The sequence below is a fragment of the Aedes albopictus genome, chromosome 3, assembly GCF_035046485.1.
Source record: "Aedes albopictus strain Foshan chromosome 3, AalbF5, whole genome shotgun sequence".
In the NCBI taxonomy this organism is placed as follows: Eukaryota; Metazoa; Arthropoda; class Insecta; order Diptera; family Culicidae; genus Aedes; species Aedes albopictus.
The window spans coordinates 104910060-104929221 of NC_085138.1; the positions used below are offsets into that span (position 1 = coordinate 104910060).

General features: G+C 40.1%; 1 protein-coding gene across 1 annotated transcript; it reads left to right on the top strand.

Annotated features, from left to right (window-relative positions):
- The first annotated feature begins 2990 nt into the window (after window positions 1-2990).
- Window positions 2991-18254, top strand: LOC109415485 (DNA-directed RNA polymerase II subunit RPB1). The gene is made up of 2 exons (XM_019689368.3): window positions 2991-3413; window positions 16609-18254. Exons 1-2 carry the CDS (start codon window positions 3408-3410, stop codon window positions 17797-17799), a joined length of 1197 nt encoding a protein of 398 aa, XP_019544913.3. The 5' UTR covers window positions 2991-3407; the 3' UTR covers window positions 17800-18254.
- The last annotated feature ends 908 nt before the right edge of the window (window positions 18255-19162 follow it).

Below are 19162 nucleotides of genomic sequence, written 5' to 3' on the forward strand. Positions count from 1 at the left end.
CTCGAATTTCGGGTTACGTACAAAAGGCTGAAACACGAAAGGCTGAAATAACAAAAGGCTGAATTACGAAAGGCTGAATCACAAAAGGCTGAAAATGTCAAAAGGCTGAAATAACATAAGGCTGAAATAATGATTCGACTAGTTTTCAAACGGCGAGCCTAAAGGCGACACTAACATCACAGACAAACAGACATAACACTCTAATTATTTATATCGTACACTGATATAATGATCTTTATGAAAATTTGCTAGTTGGCCGACCACTCAGCCCTGACGCTTGCATTGGTTTTGCTTGAGTTTGACATTTGACGCACACTACCGCTTATTGGTAGACGAACATGCTGCCGTTATTATGTTCGAAATCGGAAAGCGTTTGGACTGTTTTTCCGCGCTAAAGTATGCATTATTGATCGCCTACATAACTATGAAAGTATTTCTCCAAAGAATAGCATAAATTTAAAAGAAGGAAAAATATCTGATCGCATTGTTAGAAGCTGTAATGGCAGCCAATCTCCATAACAGCATGACTTGAAAGAATAGCTCATGCTCAAAGAAGGAAAAATCTCCAATTGAAATACTATCAGTCATTTTTGTGTTAGTTGGTATGCATCATTAGCCTCTTCACTAAGCACATTCTATGACTAGGACTCATATATGTAGCCGATCTGGTTAGCGAACGAGTAGTCGTTCTGAGGGTGACGGGTTCGATTCAGCCTTGGGCCAGAATCTTTTTGTAATGGAAAATTCCTTAACATCCGCAGGCATAAAGTATCCTCCTGCCTGTCACACGATATACAAATGCAAAGTGGTTATTGACAGAGAAGGCTCTCAATTAATAACTGTTGAAATGCGTATAGAAGCTGAAAGCAGGCTTTGTCTCAATTGGGACGTTACGCCAGAAAAAAAAAGAAGTACTACAAATCATTTCCTGCATTTTTGCAATTTCAGCCTTTTGTGCATTCAGCCTTTTGAAATTCAGCCTTATGTTACTTTCAGCCTTTCGTGTTCAGCCTTTTGTGCATTCAGCCTTTTGAAATTCAGCCTTATGTTAGCATCCCCGAATTTCCTTCTAGGAATACGAATTTCCTTCTAGGAATACGAATGAAGTTGCAAGAAATTCATACAGAAATGATTACATATATTACAAAAACACAATAATTTCAGCATGCTCACTGGAAATTTTAACGAAATTCCGCCAAGAGTTTCAGCAAAACTTCTAAAAATACCCTGTTTTAAGTATAGTCACATGTTCATATGCTAAAAAGACAACATTTATTGTCTCCAGTAACACAAAATTTGGTTTTCACTATTTTAAATATAAATTCTGGTTTTACTCCTTGACTAGATTTCAGGAGATTGAAAATAGTTGAAAATAGTGACTTTTTACCAGAAAAAGTGACTTTAGTTGAAAAGTCTTGAAAATAGTGACTTTATAGTGACTTACACGAAAATAGTGACCAAGTCACTAAATAGTGACTCGCTACCAGGCCTGTGATCCTTAACCGGATACAGGAGAAGATTGACGCAACTCTCCGACGGCAGCAAACAAAATTCCGTGCCGGATGATCCTGTGTCAACCATATTGTCACGCTCCGTATCATTCTGGAACAAATCAATGAACTCCAAGAGTATCTCTACCTGGTGTTCATTGAATATGAATAAGATTTCGACCGCCTCAGGCGCAAGGGTGTCCCTGAGGAAATCATCGGCCTCATTGAAGCACAGTTCAGGGCATTTTCGTGCAGAGTACTGCACAACGGTGTTTTGTCCGATCCCATCCGGGTCGTTACTGGAGTGAGGCAAGGATGTATCCTATCACCGCTTCTGTTCCTCACCGTAATCGACGAGATCCTGGTAGAGGCGGTTGACCGTGAACCAAATCGTGGGTTGCTGTGGCCCATTACCATGGACCACCTAAATGACATCGAACTGGCTGACGCCATTGCTCTTCTAGCCGGGTTCTGATACGCAGAGTAAGTCCGGTGATCTTGCCAAACTCTCCTCGGCGGCAGGTCTAATTGTCAACGTCAATAAGACCAAATGATTAGTCCACGCACTAAAATCTGAATTTTCAACTCGAACGTGAAATCTGTGCTGCTAAACGCCAGTGAAACCTGGTGTGTATCAGTGGAGAACATTCAACGGCTGCAGATCTTCATCAATAGATGCCTGTGGTATATAATTCGTGCCTCCATCGTCGATGTCACCAAAAGCCGATAGCGACAGAAATGCGGGAGCGAAAGTGGAGGTGATTGGCTACACTCTACGCAGGAGCGGAAATGAAATCTGCAAACAAGCATTAGATTGGAACCCATCAGGACATCGCAGCAGAGGTAGGCTGAGAGGCTCATGGCGGCACAGCCTCAACAAAGACATTAAGCAAGTCGACAGAAATTTGACCTGGCCACAGTCCAAGGCAATGGCGGTAATAGCCCAGGATGGAGATCTTTCAATTCGGCTCTTTGCACCACCATGGGTGCTCAGGACTGAAAGAAAATAAATATTCAAGCTGATGCTTATATTTATGGCTAATGACAAGAACAATTTCCAACTTGATCGAGTAACAAGCGCAATAGGAAAAACATTCTTCATCAAATATCTGACAGTGATCCTCGATGATTACTTACCTCACATTTCTTTCTATTACAACGGTGTAACACCCCAACAAAGAAACCGTCCACACGATCAGAAACACCAGGTAGTAGATTAATTGACCTGTGGTCACTTAACATGACTTGACCACAGCACTATTATCTCCTCTATCATCCCACGAAACTAATTTCCCACTCCGGCACGCGACACTTGTCCGGACGAACGATCGCCGTTTGATCTGTATAGCTATATAGCTGAAGAAGAATGGGTTAGAGCGAGTGAACCGTAACGACCATAACTGACCGCGTCGCGTCTACCTCTTCAATCAACTATCCGCGAAAGCGCTCAAACACACCAACAACAATGAGTGGTTCGTTGCTCGACAATGCCCGGTCTTCTAGAGCACCGGACCCGGACCACGGTGCCAAGCGACAAGAGCCATGAGGTGATGCACGCTCGGGCCTTTCGGTCCAAAGAAGTGGATTGTTGTATATAAACAAGTGATTTTTGGCAGCGCGACTACATTCCATTATTGTCGTTCGCGCGTGGAAAAACGGCGGTTTGGTGGAAATTGACGTAAAAAACGGTGTAAGAGATTGATTTCGCTGTGTGATTGGAGACGGTACACATTCGGAAGAAGAGTTGTATCAGAAGCGGTGCGTTGGTGCGCTGAAGGACTCAGAACATAACTGCGCATCTTTACGGCGCGCGGTGCAGAAGGCTGACTGATTGGATGCTGATTGCGGATTTGAACCTGATTTGAAAAGTGTGCTCTATCGATTGGTGCATCATTATCGAAGACGGGGAAAAATACAATGATGGTTAGTGTGTGAATGAAAAAGCATTAAAAAGTTCTAAAAGACTGGAAGCAAACATATTGAACACTTCGTAGTTTGAAATAGTGTATTGAACGATTAGTGTTGTAATCGTTGTAAAGTACATTATAATCGACCAGAAGTATTTTTAAAATAATGTTAAAACAATGAAAACATTTAAAACATTTAAAATGTTGATCTCTGGCAATAATAAGCCAATATCGGAAACAGAAAATTGTGTGCTCCAATAAAAGAAGACGCGCTCGTGAATCAGGAAGAATTCTCTAATGCCTTCCAGTACTAGTCACAGTGCTCGTTGACTCGTCAAGGAGAGAGTTGAAAAAGATCAAATGTTAAAAAAAAAACAACAACCACACAATCAACCAAAATCGTAAAACTTATCACATTTGTTAAGGCATTTTCTGGACAATTTCTTCAATAAATTATCTGTGTCCCCCCTCAAAGTGCTGAATTCAGATCAAAATTTTCATGTTTCTAAAGACCCAATTTCATGATCATATTAATTTTGGACCTGACAAGTTTAGTTAATGAGTGCTTTGTCCAAACGCTCATACATCATCACCATAGCTTGGGTCCCTTCACATTGCTCAATCCCGGGCAATGAGAAAGCGGACTCTCTGGCTAAGGTGGGCGCTATAGCGAAGGCGATATTTACGAGCGTGAAATCGCCTTCGACGAATTTTTTGCATTAGCCCGTCAGGAGACCTTGATCAGCTGGCAACACAAATGGAGAGATGGAGAGATGGGTAGATGGTTGCATTCCATCATCCCACAGGTGTCGAAGAAGCCATGGTTCAAAGGGTTGGATTTAGGCCGCGATTTCATTCGTGTAATGTGTCGGCTGATGTCCAACCACTATTTGTTGAACGCACACACCTTCCGTATTGGGCTCTCAGAAAGCAATCTCTGTGTCTGTGGCGTGGCTTACCAGGATATCGAACATGTTGTGTGGGGATGCAATGAGTATCGTGAGGTCAGATCTGAGCTGCATGAAATTCTCCGGGTCCGAGGAAAACAACAGAAACCCGTTAGAGAAGTGTTGGCAGGACTTGATTTGGAATACATGAACCTGATTTACCAGTTTTTGAAACGTGTTGATGTCAGAGTTTGATGTAGTACGTTCCTTGTTTTCGTTGTCCGCCTTTTGGTTTTGTTGTTCGCCCCTGTCTGTCGTCACCCCCTTCCGTTTGTCCTCTTCTTGTCGTTTTCTACCGATAAAGTCCTTTCGTTTTGGTTCCGTTACAGATATGGACAATTTGTCCCATCAAAGTTTTAGTATAAGTTAGCAAATAATTTAGTTTTAGACCCATTAATCCGTCCTTCCCATTTTTTTTCTTCTTCAATCCTTAACCTCGAAACAGCCGCGAGTACTTCGGCTTCCCAAACTAACATAGTTTTAAGGCAGTAATAAATTGTAAAATTTAAAATCATTGTAAAAACAAAAGATTTCGGCTCAGTTATGCCCATGTGGCGCCCGAGCCTTCCAAATAAACGAATAAGTAAAAAAAAAAAGTTTAGTTAAGAATTTTAGTGTCATTGAATAAGTTGTTTGGCATATCAAAGTCAAGCTTTTGAAAGCATCACTAATGTGATTGATCCACCTAGAAGTGGAAGTGAAATCTTTTCGTAATTGAAGATACCTGCTTAAGTATTCGAGATATGGATCATTTTTGGTGAACGACCCCTTAAAATCATTTTATTTGTTGTAATTTTTTCTACATATTTAAAAAAAACTATATTATACAAAGTTATCGTGTATGATAAAATATATGTTTTTTTATCAAATTATTTGTGCTTTTATAAATTTGACCAAAATGCGAAATAGGCTATTTTTAACTTAAATTCCTAAATATCTGAAAAGTATCAAAGCTACAATCTTGACGTCCTCAAACGAAACATGTTTTTTGTCATATAAAACAACTTTGTTAAATATTCTAAAATTATCAAAAATATCTGGAAACAGTTACGAAAAAATTGATCGATCGGAACTGGCATAAATTGCACTGAGATCCAATTGAATAAGGTACTGGGGTACTCCACTTATTCATAAAGTGCATTTTGTGTAACAAAAGAGAAAATAGAAGTTTGTGTCAGTCTAATAGGAGACTTACAAGTTTAAGTTTTTTTTATACAATATTACTTCTTCATGATAAGATGATATGATCAATATAACCCTTTGACCCCAATATAGGAACGGCTGCATAAATTCACCCATTCAATAAACAGAATACTGTCTTAGGCAAAGTTGTTGCAAATTGAGTCCTCTATTAGGGAAAAATAGGAATATTTGTATTTGTTACTTCATTGACAACCTAGAACATCCTGAACACCATGAAATTTTGAAAAACGAAATAATTGATGTACCGGTTGTTACAAAATCTGAATTTAATATGGGTTACGTTCATAAGGAGTTTTATATTCATAAATAATAGCATAACCTACAGGAATCCATCAAGCTCTTGACATCTACAATGCATTTTATGGACACTATAGGGATATTCCAGGTCATCAAAATTACAATCTCATCTGCTGGGATCCATGAAGCTCTTGAAATCTTGAATGTCATTTAGAGGCACTATAGGAATATTCCAGGCCAGCCAACTACCTTGGAGCTCAGAACTTCAGATCTTCACTCGTAACCATGGCTATATCTGTGTAACGTTGCATAGTCAACCGCGGTGACTGGACCAACCTGAAATCTAGAATATATTATTATGAACCTTTAGGACATCGAGTGTCGTCCAAACTAGTTTAGCTCTTGACAGTAACAGTAATTATTCACACAATGAACTTAAACATTACACATCCAACAGTAATTTGAAATTCTCCTGGCATCTCATGAGATGGTTTTGAGACATTCCAGATCAACCACATTACTCCGGAAACCATAGCTTCAGGTCTTTACTTGTAGTCATAGCTTTTGACACTTCGTTAAGTAGGCATACGTAATCCACTTTATTTTTGGGATATTATAGGCCATCCTTACTGTTATGTTGCTTAGGTGATAAAAACAACCACTGTAACATGTGCACGGTGTGCCAAAAACCGTTATTAACAAATAAAATTGTCCACCCAAATGGCACCCGGCATTCGAAAGATATACTATTCTAGTATCTCCTCTGAAAATTTGAAAATCTTTCATCGGGGGAAACTAAAGTTTTGACTGTTTGAAGATTTTCCTCTATTTTCATAGAATTAGCTCATGCAGTCGAGACTCCTATTAGACGCTGCCACCCACTTGACGCCCACCGCAATTTCTCAGCTGTCTTGCATCCAATCCAGCTGATTTTTTCGGTGCAGTTAGTGCTTATCATAGACTCATCACATACAAGAATGAACTAAATTGTTTGGAAGACAACGTGGTGGGCGTAAAGGGGGTGGCAGCGTCTAATAGGAGGACTGTATATGTCAATATTGTCATAGAGTGTTTCATTGGCTCTTCAAATCACAAACAACTGATATACAGTCAGGTCTTTTTACGCGGTTTTCATTTACGCGGCCGCGTAAATGAAAACTCCATATAAAAAAAAATCATCGTCTTATTTTTGCATGATTCGTCGAGAAATGGTGAGACTTTTTTACGCGGTTTTTCGTATTTTGAACTGAGTTTTTTTTACGCGGTACGTATCCCCCGCGTAAAAAAAACTGACTGTAGTTTCACAAACCTTATTTCAAAGATACAACATTCAAACAACTTCTCTGAGATTTTGACAACATTTCATTGAAACAATCGCTAATTACAGTGGTTTGAAAATATAAAATATGATAAAGTATATTGAAAATGTTAGTACCTTTATGTTAATCATTCCTCGTAATGAATATATCTTTTGTACTTCATCTAGTACTTTGATTATTTATCACATTTTTTGCGATACTGTTACAAAACTCAATAGGTGTTTTTGACGTGTTTATAGACAAAGCGATAGTATGCATATTCTCAATTAAATTGGATTAAAAGCTTAAAATCGTTGTTACTGATGATCATTCAAATGAAATACTTATAAACTCACGGTAAACACGTTGGTAACATGACGTATGAAGCTGGCTATAGGAAAAAGATTAGCATTTAGGTTTACTTTAAGAGCTTCAATATCTTAATCATTATACCAACGATTTACAAAGCCTACTAGGAATACCAAAACCGAGGGCTGTGAATTCACTTTAACTCTCGTTTCACCATGAACCGTTTTCAAATTTACCGGCAAGATACCAATACATATATCACGTACTTAAAAACAAAAAAAAACGGCAGCCAAACTCTTAGAAAACTCTTAAATCAACGAGTGCCACATTTTTATTTGTACTCGCGTAGCAAGTAGAACTATGGAATATAATTTAGATTCTTAAACCATGGTAATTTACATTCCTCTCAATGAAATGTTGTTAAATTTTCAGAGAAGTTGCTTGAATATTGTACTTTTGGAATTTGTAAAACTGATTACACCGTTCAACACTAGTTTGCGTTACGGGATGAGAAAAAAAAGAATATGGACTGGAACCCTAGAAACCCTTAGGTTCCAAGTTCTTAATTCAAACTTCGGTCATAAACTGTGAAGTCCCGTTCCAATATTTTTCGAAAATTCTTTCACTATGATAATTCTAGGGTTTCGAAACTCTGATCTTTTTTTCTCATCCCATAACACGATTTTTTTTTGTCGAGCAGTGTTATTATTTGTTTATGATATGAAGAGCACAGTATGACAATATTCCCTTATATGAGATAATTCTATGAAAATAGAGGAAAATCTTCAAACAGTCAAAACATTCGTTTCCCTCGATGAAATATTTTCAAATTTTCGGAGGTGTTGCTATAATAGTATATCTTTCGATATAGTATATCTTCAATATGGTGTATATTTTTTTTTGTTTATAGTGATTTCAGGCACACCGTGCGCGCATGTTTACTCATATAAGAAAATTCAATGGAAATGGCTCAAAATCTTCAAATCACAAAAACTTTAGTTTCCCCCGATGAAAGATTTTCAAATTTTCAGAGGAGATACTAGAATAGTATATCTTTCGAATGCCGGGTGCCATTTGGGTGGACAATTTTATTTGTTAATAACGATTTTTGGCACACCGTGATGTGGTGATTTTGTTTAAGAAAGTAACGTTGCAGAACCATATAGGATCCATGAACCTCTTAACTCTCAAGAGTCAGTCACTTCATGATAGTTTTATGATTATTTAGGTTATCCAATCTTTCATGGACACACAAATTCATGTCGACACTTCCAATGCTAGCCTGCTACACTGGATAATGATACATATTGAAGCATATTTACTTACACTGCAAATTTCGTTTGCTGGTATTCAGCAAATTTTGCTGATTTTTTTTGTGCTGATTTCATTCAGCAATACGAATTTACTGAGTATCAGCAATTATTTATCAACTTGCTGAACCATCCAGCAATTTTGACAGTTGATCAGCAACGTTGTGCTGATACCCAGCAAAAATTTTGCTGAAATTCAGCAATTTATTTTGCTGATTTTTTTTGTGCTGAAAGCATTTCCAAAAATTTGGTGTGTATATTCTTCGAAGACTAGTAGGCATTGTTATGTACCTTAGCTCATTTTTTGTAAATCTGCATTCATTGTAGTCATTATTTGTACTATAAAAAGTTACGTAACACACCCAGATCCGTAATCTTCTGTGAAACTCAAGCCATTCCAAAATACCTTTGAGATATTTCAGGATTACTAATCTTCCCTAACTAAGAACTTCCAGCTAAGTTCTAAGTTCAAAGTCACACCTCGAGCACATATCTAAAGGCAAATGTGGGACACGACCGAGTATAAGGACTACAGCCACGAACCTAGTGTGGAGGTGAAGAATTGTTGATGCAGTTTAATTATAATTGCAATTCAAGCTAAATAAATGAAACATATACAATCATTACGGTTGGTAATGTTGTGTAACTCAAACCAGTAGAAAATATATTAATACGGCTGTGACTTCATGTAATATATTGCAGGGCAGTGTGTACGATTCGGAATATGCCGTAGCTGTGTCATAGTTTCTGATTGTATTCTGTGAGCTCCAGTAAGTATAATTGATTATACTCTACATTGCCAAAACAGAAACTTCAATTGCTGTAGGCAAGATTTTGGACATCACACCCGTAGACTTTTAGATCTAAACTCAAGAACTGTTGGGATGACCTAGGATATGCCGACCAATCTAATACTGGTTTTTGAACTTTTAGGAGACTTGCTGAACATGATAGGATACAAATCGTAGCTTTGTATAATGGACGATGTTACTGTTACACCCGTAGACTTTAGGATCTACACTCAAGAACAGTTTGGATGACCTGGGATACCAAACAAAATGCATCATATTTTACCCATTTAATGCTGTTGAGTATCAAAACCACAGAAATACGAAGAAAAAACTCTATAATAACGCTTGGGAAAATTCCGGCTCAAAGGGTTAATTACCTCCTCCAAAATTGAAAATAACTTCAAATTTTATGCTTTCTTGAGAAGTCTGTATCACATTTTAAAAATCTGTAATTTTGTGTACTCTGTATCTTGTCTGTATAGAAGGTCAAAAATCTGTATAATACGGAAAAATCTGGATATCTGGCATCTCTGACCATGAGTCGCAAATACCTTGGAAAACTCAGAAACAGTTTGGGTGACCTAGGATATAGAAAAAAATGCATCATTTTCTACCCTTTTAATGCTTTTGAGTTCCAAAACCACAGAAATACGTAGAAAAAACTCTATAATAAAGCTTGGAAAGTGTTAACCCTCTAATACCCAAATTTTTGATTTTGATCTAAATATCATTTTTCGTCATCTAAAATCGGTTTAAACATGTTTTGGAAGATGATTCTTTTTAACTCTCGATTTCGTGAATTTCAGTTTTTGATTTATCTAATTTTTATTTTTGAACATCCCCACACTTTTATATTTTTCCTGGAAGCCAATTTGGGGAACGGATTTTTTGAGATGAAAACATTTTGAGATGTTATTATAATTGTAAAAATATTTTTATTTTAAATTTTTTTCATAGAAAATTTTATTTTCCGTGTAAGTTTAAGGAAAATAATTTTAGAGCGTATTCGATTTCCTTAAACTGTTAAACTTAGGGTAGAATGATTTGGGAAAAAATTAAAATATGTTAATTGTAGCTATTCAATACAAAATAAACAATGAATTCTAAAAAGTGACTAAAACATCAATTTTTCAATGATTTTTGAAAAATGTAAATACGTTTTAAAATACACCAAAAACCATTTTGAGATATACAGAACTGTCCTAAATATCAGCCAAAAATATTAAAAAATTGATTTTCCACAAAATAAAAATAACAAAAATGCTCAAACTATACCCCGTCTAAAGGCGGGATTGGGTATTAGAGGGTTAAATTACATTTTCTAATAGAAGATAGAGCAGGCATCGTTTACAAATTACGTAACGCTATAGGGGGAGCAAAACAGTTTTCAGGTTTTCATACAAAAAGCGCTTTAAGTGGGTGGGGAGAAAGTCTGGAGTTGCCGATTTTAGCGTTACGTAATTTGTGTATCATGGCTTGTGTCCCAAGTTTGGAACCCATATGTTGAACGCTTCCTATGGCCGGCTCATCCTAATGTGGGACCATTCTCGTTAATTGTTGAACAATTCATCCCGGTGGCCTAAATTTTACAAATTTGTCAGATTTTCATTTCCAAGTTTTATGGAAGTTTCAGAAGGGATTTCAGGGGTTTCAGGGAAGTTTTAGAGCAGTTTATGTGTGTACAAAGGTTTTTCAGAAGCTTTCAGAAGGAATCCGTATGGCTTTACAGAGAAGTGAGTGTTGCGAAGTTACAATATCAACCGATATTACAAGCTGAAATTACCTAAGATAGGCTTACACTTGTTTTTCTACTTACCATCGGGATATCAATTGACTTGCCTCTGATCATTCAATTGTGACCAACCCAAGCATCAGTCATGGCTCTGTTTTTCTATAATTATTCAGTCTGTCTGAAATTCAGACTCTAAATCATTCAAATCATTCAAAGGTCAAGGAAACGCTTCCCATTTGTAGAGAGCTCTGGTTGACTGAAATCATTGACTAGAGCAATGGAAAAGATCTATTGCTTGCTGTGCACATGAATGAGATATAACACCTTGGAATGTATTCATATAAATTGAGTATATGAGGATAAGTGTGTTGTTCTGAGAGAAGAAGCCAGCTGGAGCTGGAGACAGGAAGAGTATCAAAACATGTGAACGGTAGCAGCTAGGAAGTAATTTTCCGCAGATTTCGTGGAATCCGGAACCGTTTAGAAGATCAGGACAGAGGATTGATTTTGAGGAATCCCGCAGAGATGAATTATTGCAGCATTGTTGGGGGAATCTTGGGTGGGAGGACGTTTCAGGGGATATTCAGAAATGTTTCAAGCACCCCCTGAAACGCCCTTGAAACCTCCCAGAACACCCCTGGAACGCTCTTTAAACCCCCTGAGACTCCAAGAATAGTTCTGAAACGCCCCTGACGCTGCTTGAAATCCCGTGGAACGCTTCTATAAACCCTTAAACCCATTGGAACTCCCCTGAACTGCTTATGAAACCCCTTTAAACCTCATAGAATCCTCTGATCCTCACCATTAGAATGCTCCTGAAATCCCCTGAAGTCGCATTGAGCGCCCCTGTACTCCCTTGAAAAACCCTTTAAAATTCTGGAAGTTATTTCCAAAAATCGCGTAGAAGTAATCCGGGTATCCCCAGACGCAAGAGCACATCGGCAACCCAACTGGCACTATTGAACGCGTTCCATATATCCAGTGTCACTCTGCACAGTAGTGAATCCGCCTTCTCTTATGCTGGAGTGCTATTTCTGCGGTTTTTTTTTACTGACAGGATAGCGTCTACAGTCCACCTCTCCTTCCGGAAGCCGAACTTGTTGCACTAGAGACCGTTTACACTCACGGTGCACCTCAACGGTCTGTTAAGGATGATCTTCTTGAGCACCTCCCCAGCCGTGTCGAACAAGCGTATTGGTCCATAGGCCGACGGGTATCCGGATGGTTTCCCGCCTTTGGTAATAATAGTACCGTAATCCGGGGTCAAATTGATCACTTTAAAACAACTTTTGCGGATAACATCGGTGCCTGCTCAAATATCGCCAAAAGAATTTCTGTAAACCAGTACCCAGTGGATCTCCATGGAACCATGTGACAGAATTTTGTTCAACAAATTTAAACTTTAAGTTAAATAACTTCAAATATCAAAATATTGGAAATGCCACTTTGGGGCGAAATTGATCAGTATACAATTAAGCATCGGTTGGAAAGGAAAATTTCCTTCACCGCTTAATTTTGCTCTTCTAAACCCGAATAACGCGTCTAAAATCTTACAACTAGTGAATTTAATACTTTAAGTGCAAAATTAAATTTCGAAATTTCCCTTTAAACGCCTAAAGGTAGGCAATTTCATTTGAAATAAGTGATTTCTATTACAATAAATGACTATTTCTTCATAAAATAAACTTTTTATAACAATTTCATGTCCTGATTAGCTGCATAACATCCCAACCAAGGCTCCACAAAAATGTTAAAACAGAGAATTCACGGGAAGTCCTATTAGCAATTGATTGTTTAGCAGCAATGATTTCAGCTAAATGAGAAATACAGGGGATAGACAAAATGATCGGGACAGGCAAAATTTCCCCTCCTCAAAAAATATTCAAATAGCTGTAACTTTTCGAAAAGTGCATCAAATATTCTCAAATTTTTACTGTAAGTGGATCAACTAGATGTGTATCAGTGGACAAAATTTGGAAAATATCGAGCAATTATGCACGAAGTTATAAAGATTCTAGAAAAAGGTGTATTTATCCGATAGCCAACTTTGAGCTGTTATATCTCCGGATTCAATGAACCGAATGCAACGAAATTTTGACCATTTACGACTTATATAATGAGGTCTGAAAAACGTTTGACTCAACTTGAAATTATTAACAAGAGAAAAAGTTATAGCGATTTAATTTATTTTATGATTTTTTAGAAAATTGGTCTATGTTTAATATGCATCCCATTACTTTTTCAATGAATCGCCGGTTATGTTGTTAGTTTCTTTCAAAACATATTTATATTTAAGACAATTAGAGGGAATATAAATGGACTATAATTAGCAACTTGAATTTTGAAACGATGTTGAAATTTAAGAAAATTTGGTTTTTTATTAGAAAAATAATCTAATCGTTATAATTTTCTTCCGTGTTAAGAATTTTATGTTAAGTAAAAAGTTTTTCAAAGCTCATTATATAAGTCATAAATGGGCAAAATTTCATTGCATTCGGTTCATTCAATCCGGAGATATAACAGCTCAAAGTTGGCTATCGGAAAAATACACCTTTTTCTAGAATCTTTATAACTTCGTCCATAATAGCTCCATCTTTTCCAAATTTTGTCCACTGATACACAACTAGTTGATCCACTTACAGTAAAAATTTGAGAATATTTGATGCACTTTTCGAAAAGTTACAGCTATTTGAATATTTTTTGAGGAGGGGAAATTTTGCCTGTCCCGATCATTTTGTCTATCCCCTGTACATTGCAAATTCCTTGAAAGAATAAGGCAAAACTAACTTTTTCTAAAAAATTAAAAGTCTACACTCATCTCTAGACATCTACGAATCAGATGACGTAAAAAGTTTAAGATCATTACGACGCTTAAGAGTTCCTCGTATGGAATTACAATGTAGTACCCGAGTGATCAATTTCACCCCGCTGATCAATTTGACCCCGGTTTACGGTACCAGGCTCTGCCGCTTCCAAACCTCTGGGAAAACTTGCTTGTCCAGGCATATCTGCATGGCAGACTTTTGAGGTCAGGCTCGAAACTCCGTCCGGACTTGGGGTCGTACTTACGCTAAGGGACTTTGCTATCCCCGTAAGTTTCCCATCGTTGACCCTCCGCTCATCGCCAGGCCCAGTCCCTAGCGGAAGCAGGCCAAGGACTTGGATCATGACACAGAAAGAGGCCCTCGATGAACCCTTCCAACATCTCTGGAGACTGCTCTGTAGGAGCCATTACATCTGTTGTCTTGGCTTGGCCATCATGATCCTTTAGACATCAACCCACGGAGAGTGGACTTGTCTAGGAATGGTCGCATCGAATGGACGTGAGAGCACCGCTATAGCTGGTCCTCGCTTAAACCAAGTTGGTTTCGCTCACGGCGGAGCGCCTTCCTAAATTACCGGTCGTTAAAGTATGTTGCGTCCCACCTACAAGGGCTTGGACTTGGCCTTGCTGCCCGTTCTTCTATCGATGTCTGCTGTTGGTATAGTCGATACTGTAGTGAACCGCCAGGTCTACTCTCCAGTTTAAACTACTCATTAGGGCAGGACTACACAAAGTAACGTCAATAATCGACTCCGCACCGTTCCGACTAAAGGTATTTTTGGTATCGACATTAGTCAGGTCGACATCTAGTATGGCCTGTCTCTAGCAGGATCTGACCCTGCTGATTCTGAAACGGCTTCTCCATTCCACGACCCACGCTTGAAGTCACTCGTTATTACCACCGGCCCCGCCCTGTCAGCACGGTTGTCATACAGTCCAGCATCTGCGTGAACTGCTCAATCGGCCACCGCAGAGGCGCAAACCAGAAGATGACCCCGTTTACTTTGGCGACCACGAAACCTTCATAGGTGGTAGACACCAACTGCTGGACGGGGTATTTACCCATTCAGAAATCGCCTGACAAAGCAGTTGCTGAGCTGCGTCACTTAAGTTCAGGTTCAGCTGCGTTAGCTGCACTGTGATTTGTTTACTGTGGCTTTCTTGAAGGCCGGGCACCTTGGACCACCTGTTGGATGCCTTGTGCCTTATGGCCTTCAGCGCTGCATATCCTGCACAGTGTGTTCCTGTCAGCGCCTTTGCAGTCCCATGACTTGTGTCCTGGTTTCAGACACCTGAAGCTCCGGTGGCTCCGGTGTCTCGTGGAACGTCAGATGACATATGCACTAGCCTACCAGCTGCAGCGGCCTCCTGCACCTCGCACTGTTACCGCAGTGCCGTGACGAACTCTTCCACTTCGGCTCGCAGATCCACGAACTTAGCGTCGCTTCGCATCGCCTTCTAAACGTCCGAGTTCTTCGACTGTTTGGTCTTGATGACGAGCGTGTCGCCTTTCTCGCGCTTGGCACCTACTCTTTTACGCTTTGGTTTGGCGTCCCTAGCTACTTTTACCTGCGGCTTTAACTTCTTCTTCTTCCGCTCGACCTTCGTCCAAGGGGGTCTTCCCCTTGGTTCGCCCTACTCTGTGGTTGCTGAGGGCCTACCAACGGTCGCAACCTCTTGTTCCCATCCTTCCGGGACGGGCCAGCCATTTCAGGCCCACCCTTCCCAGCTTTCCGGGACACCTGGCTGTGATCCGACTTGCCGGCACTGCTGCCGAGCATTCGCCTGGCTTTGTGGGCACCGCCAGACAGCTCCTGACCGGACAGCTGCCTCGCCCGCATAAGCGAGTGCTTATCACGAGCAGTCGCATCCACCAAAGTAGATGATTCTTCCAAGCTGTTGCATAGCCATTTCCATTGTAGACATCCCGTGTCGTTTACATAGCCCTCAACCACGCTCCATACACTATCTCCCCCGGCAGGCTAGTCGGAGAATGAACGCCAACGCTGGATCTGCGTGCACAGCTTTCTGCTCCTGACTTTTCACTTTTCCTGAACGGAGACCTAGCCAACCAATTCCTAACGAAGGGATTAGCCTCGCCACTACCACTTTATATTTTTTATTTTTTGTTTACTTGTTGAGGTCATGTTCAATCCCACAAGCAGCACGGAAAAGGAGGTCCACCACGTCAGAGACCTGCATTAACGTAGTAAGGGAAGAAATACTGTGGCATGGGGTGCCCAGGCACCCTATAGGTTCCGTCAACGATCGAGCATCTTTTCACCCATTCAATCACTCATTCCTCGGTACAGGTCGCTTGACACCTTGAATTGATGGTCGTAGTCCTATTCTTAGCTGGCGACTACGTGACTCGCAAGCGGGAGGGTTGGTCAGGCCCCGGGACTGTAATTCCTACTAGGACACATAGGAAGAGTAGCATGACATATGCTATTAAATATGATCTCTGCAACTTGAATGTGTATAAATAAATAACAAACTACATACAGCAATCTGTTATTAGTTAATTTGATACTAATATATATTTCCTTTGATTCTTCAGTATTTTAAAATAACAGCCATCGTGCTGTTATCAGTTGGTGTTCTTGCCGCCAAAGATGCACAACCCAAATCAGGAACCTCTGCTGCATCAGCTTCAGCGAAACCTAAATCGAAAATTCCTCATGGAAAACGAGAAGCTCCGGTCGGATATGGACCCATGGACTACCTTAATCCCGGTCACACAGGATACAATTACGGCGTAGCCCAACCATCTTTCAACCTACCACAGTATACTGGTCAAAAGTACTACATGGCGCCATTTAAATATCCAACAACACAGCCGGCGTATTTCTCTCCGGCCACTTACGGATACAACTCTTTCGCGGATAACTCCGTGAAGTACAGCATTGGATCGAAGGAACTATCAGATTTGCTAAAAGCATTGCAATCTCCAAGCCCATCTATATCCATCAAGGCCATTCCCAGTGGTAACAGCTGGGATGCACCTTACAGCTACGATTCGTTCTCCCAATTCAAACCAACAATGATAAAGGTTCAGGAAGTACCGTCGCATTCCTATGGAGCTCCCTTAGCTCCACCAGTGAGCTCTTACTATTCCCACGGTTATGCAGCCCCTCATCAATCGGAACCAACGTACGCCAGTGGAGTCAAAGGGCTACGACACTATTCTTCGTCGTATAATCAAGCGCTCCCCGATCTATACTCCGGAAACAAATACATCTCTTCCATCAAGCCTTTAACCGTCCAAACTCCTGTCCAAGTGTTGTCTCCTCTGCATACGTCCATCCACACCCAAAAGCCATTCAAACCCTCAACATACCTTGGAACAACCAACGACTCCCCCGACTATTCACACACCCAAGCTCCCACGTCAACCGCCGTTCACAATAGCTATCTAGCGCCCAGTCTCCAGTATCTGCCACCGAAAGCTCAAAACAAGGTAACCTTCGACCAACCCTCCAAGACTTACCTGCCATCGCTACCGTCCAGTCCCAGCAACACTTATCTTCCACCGAAACCATCCAACACGTACCTCCCGCCCGCACCCAGCAGCACCAACTACATCCCGGTGTCCTCCCACCACGGTGACAGCTCCAAGCATCTGCAGCACCTGCACCACCAGCACAGCTCGGATGAGTCCAACGATTCGTACGAATACAGCGGAACAGCGGCCGGCTCGGTTTCCAGCGGAAGCACTGTGAAGCCCCATCACCATCCGTGGCAACCATAAGCCGTCGATTTCCCAGGTTCGCTGAGGATCATCCAAAGACTTTCGTTTCCTTATCGTTACACTTAATCATTCTGACCAATACCGAGCGATAGAGCTGCATTTACTTGTAAGGTTCCATAGCAGTACATTGGATAAGATATTTATAGATGTGTATAAGAAGAATGGGTTCCGCGACAGTGGCGCGGAGCATAGAAGCGAGGCCATGTGAACAGAAGTTGGACTATTGCCATTGAATACTTTGTTGTAACCACTACTGCTGTTAGGTTAGGATCGACATTCGGATGATGTTTTTAGGGAGAACTCTAGATGTCCTAACAGAATTATGTTTGTACGAATAATTCTAGTGATAGGTCTAGTGTACTTGAAACGAATACTCTATACTGCAACGACTTATAATAATGGTGACATTTGATATTTATATACATAGGAAACATGATCTATTCGAAGAAATAAAGTTTTGAAATTGAAACTATTATTATCTTACATAATATCACTTCGTATGGCGAAATCCTCCACTTCTTTTATCTTCGGCTGGTTGCAACGTTCCACGTTCTGTCGGGTTCCTTGCTGCAGTATTCGGACTTTTTTGTCGTCATTTTTAAGACAATTTCGCCAGCTGGTTCATTGCATTCAAAATGTGGAGTATGCGTACGTGGGAAAGTATGCTGATTTATGATTTGATGTTGAAACGGAGGCATCCCTCCAGGAGTTTTTTCTGGGATTCAACATGTATTCCATCTGGGATTCCTCCAAGAAATTCGGCGTGGTTTCTACGCAAATTTGTTCCAGGATTCCTCCAGGAGTTGCTTCTGGGATTCCCCAGGAAGTTCTTGATGTGATTCTTCCAGAGGTTCATGTAGGATTCCTTCAAAAAATCTCTCTGAGGTTTCTCAGGAGCTTCTTCTGAGATTGCTGAAGAGGTTCAGTCTGGTATTCCTTCAAGAACTCCAGCTAGGATTCTCCCAGAGATTTTTCCTTGGTTTTCTTTAAAAATTAATTCCGAAATTCATCCAGGTTTACTTCTCCTAGTACCGTAAACCGGGGTCAAATTGATCTCCGGGTCGAAATTGATCAGACGATTTTCCGTTAGATAAAGCATACTCCAAATAGTTTCCATGCTAATATCGTTTAGTATCGGTTTCCAACAGCACGATATTTGAAAATAAACTATTTAAAATACGCTCAACCTAACTGAAAAACGTCTGATCAATTACGACCCGAAGATCAATTTGACCCCGGTTTACGGTACTACCCATTTTTTCCACACATTCTTCCAGGAATTTCTGCGGTAGCTTCTCCACAAATAACTTTAGTCTAGGATTTCCTCCTGCATTTCCTCAGGGACCTACATCTGTTTTTTGGG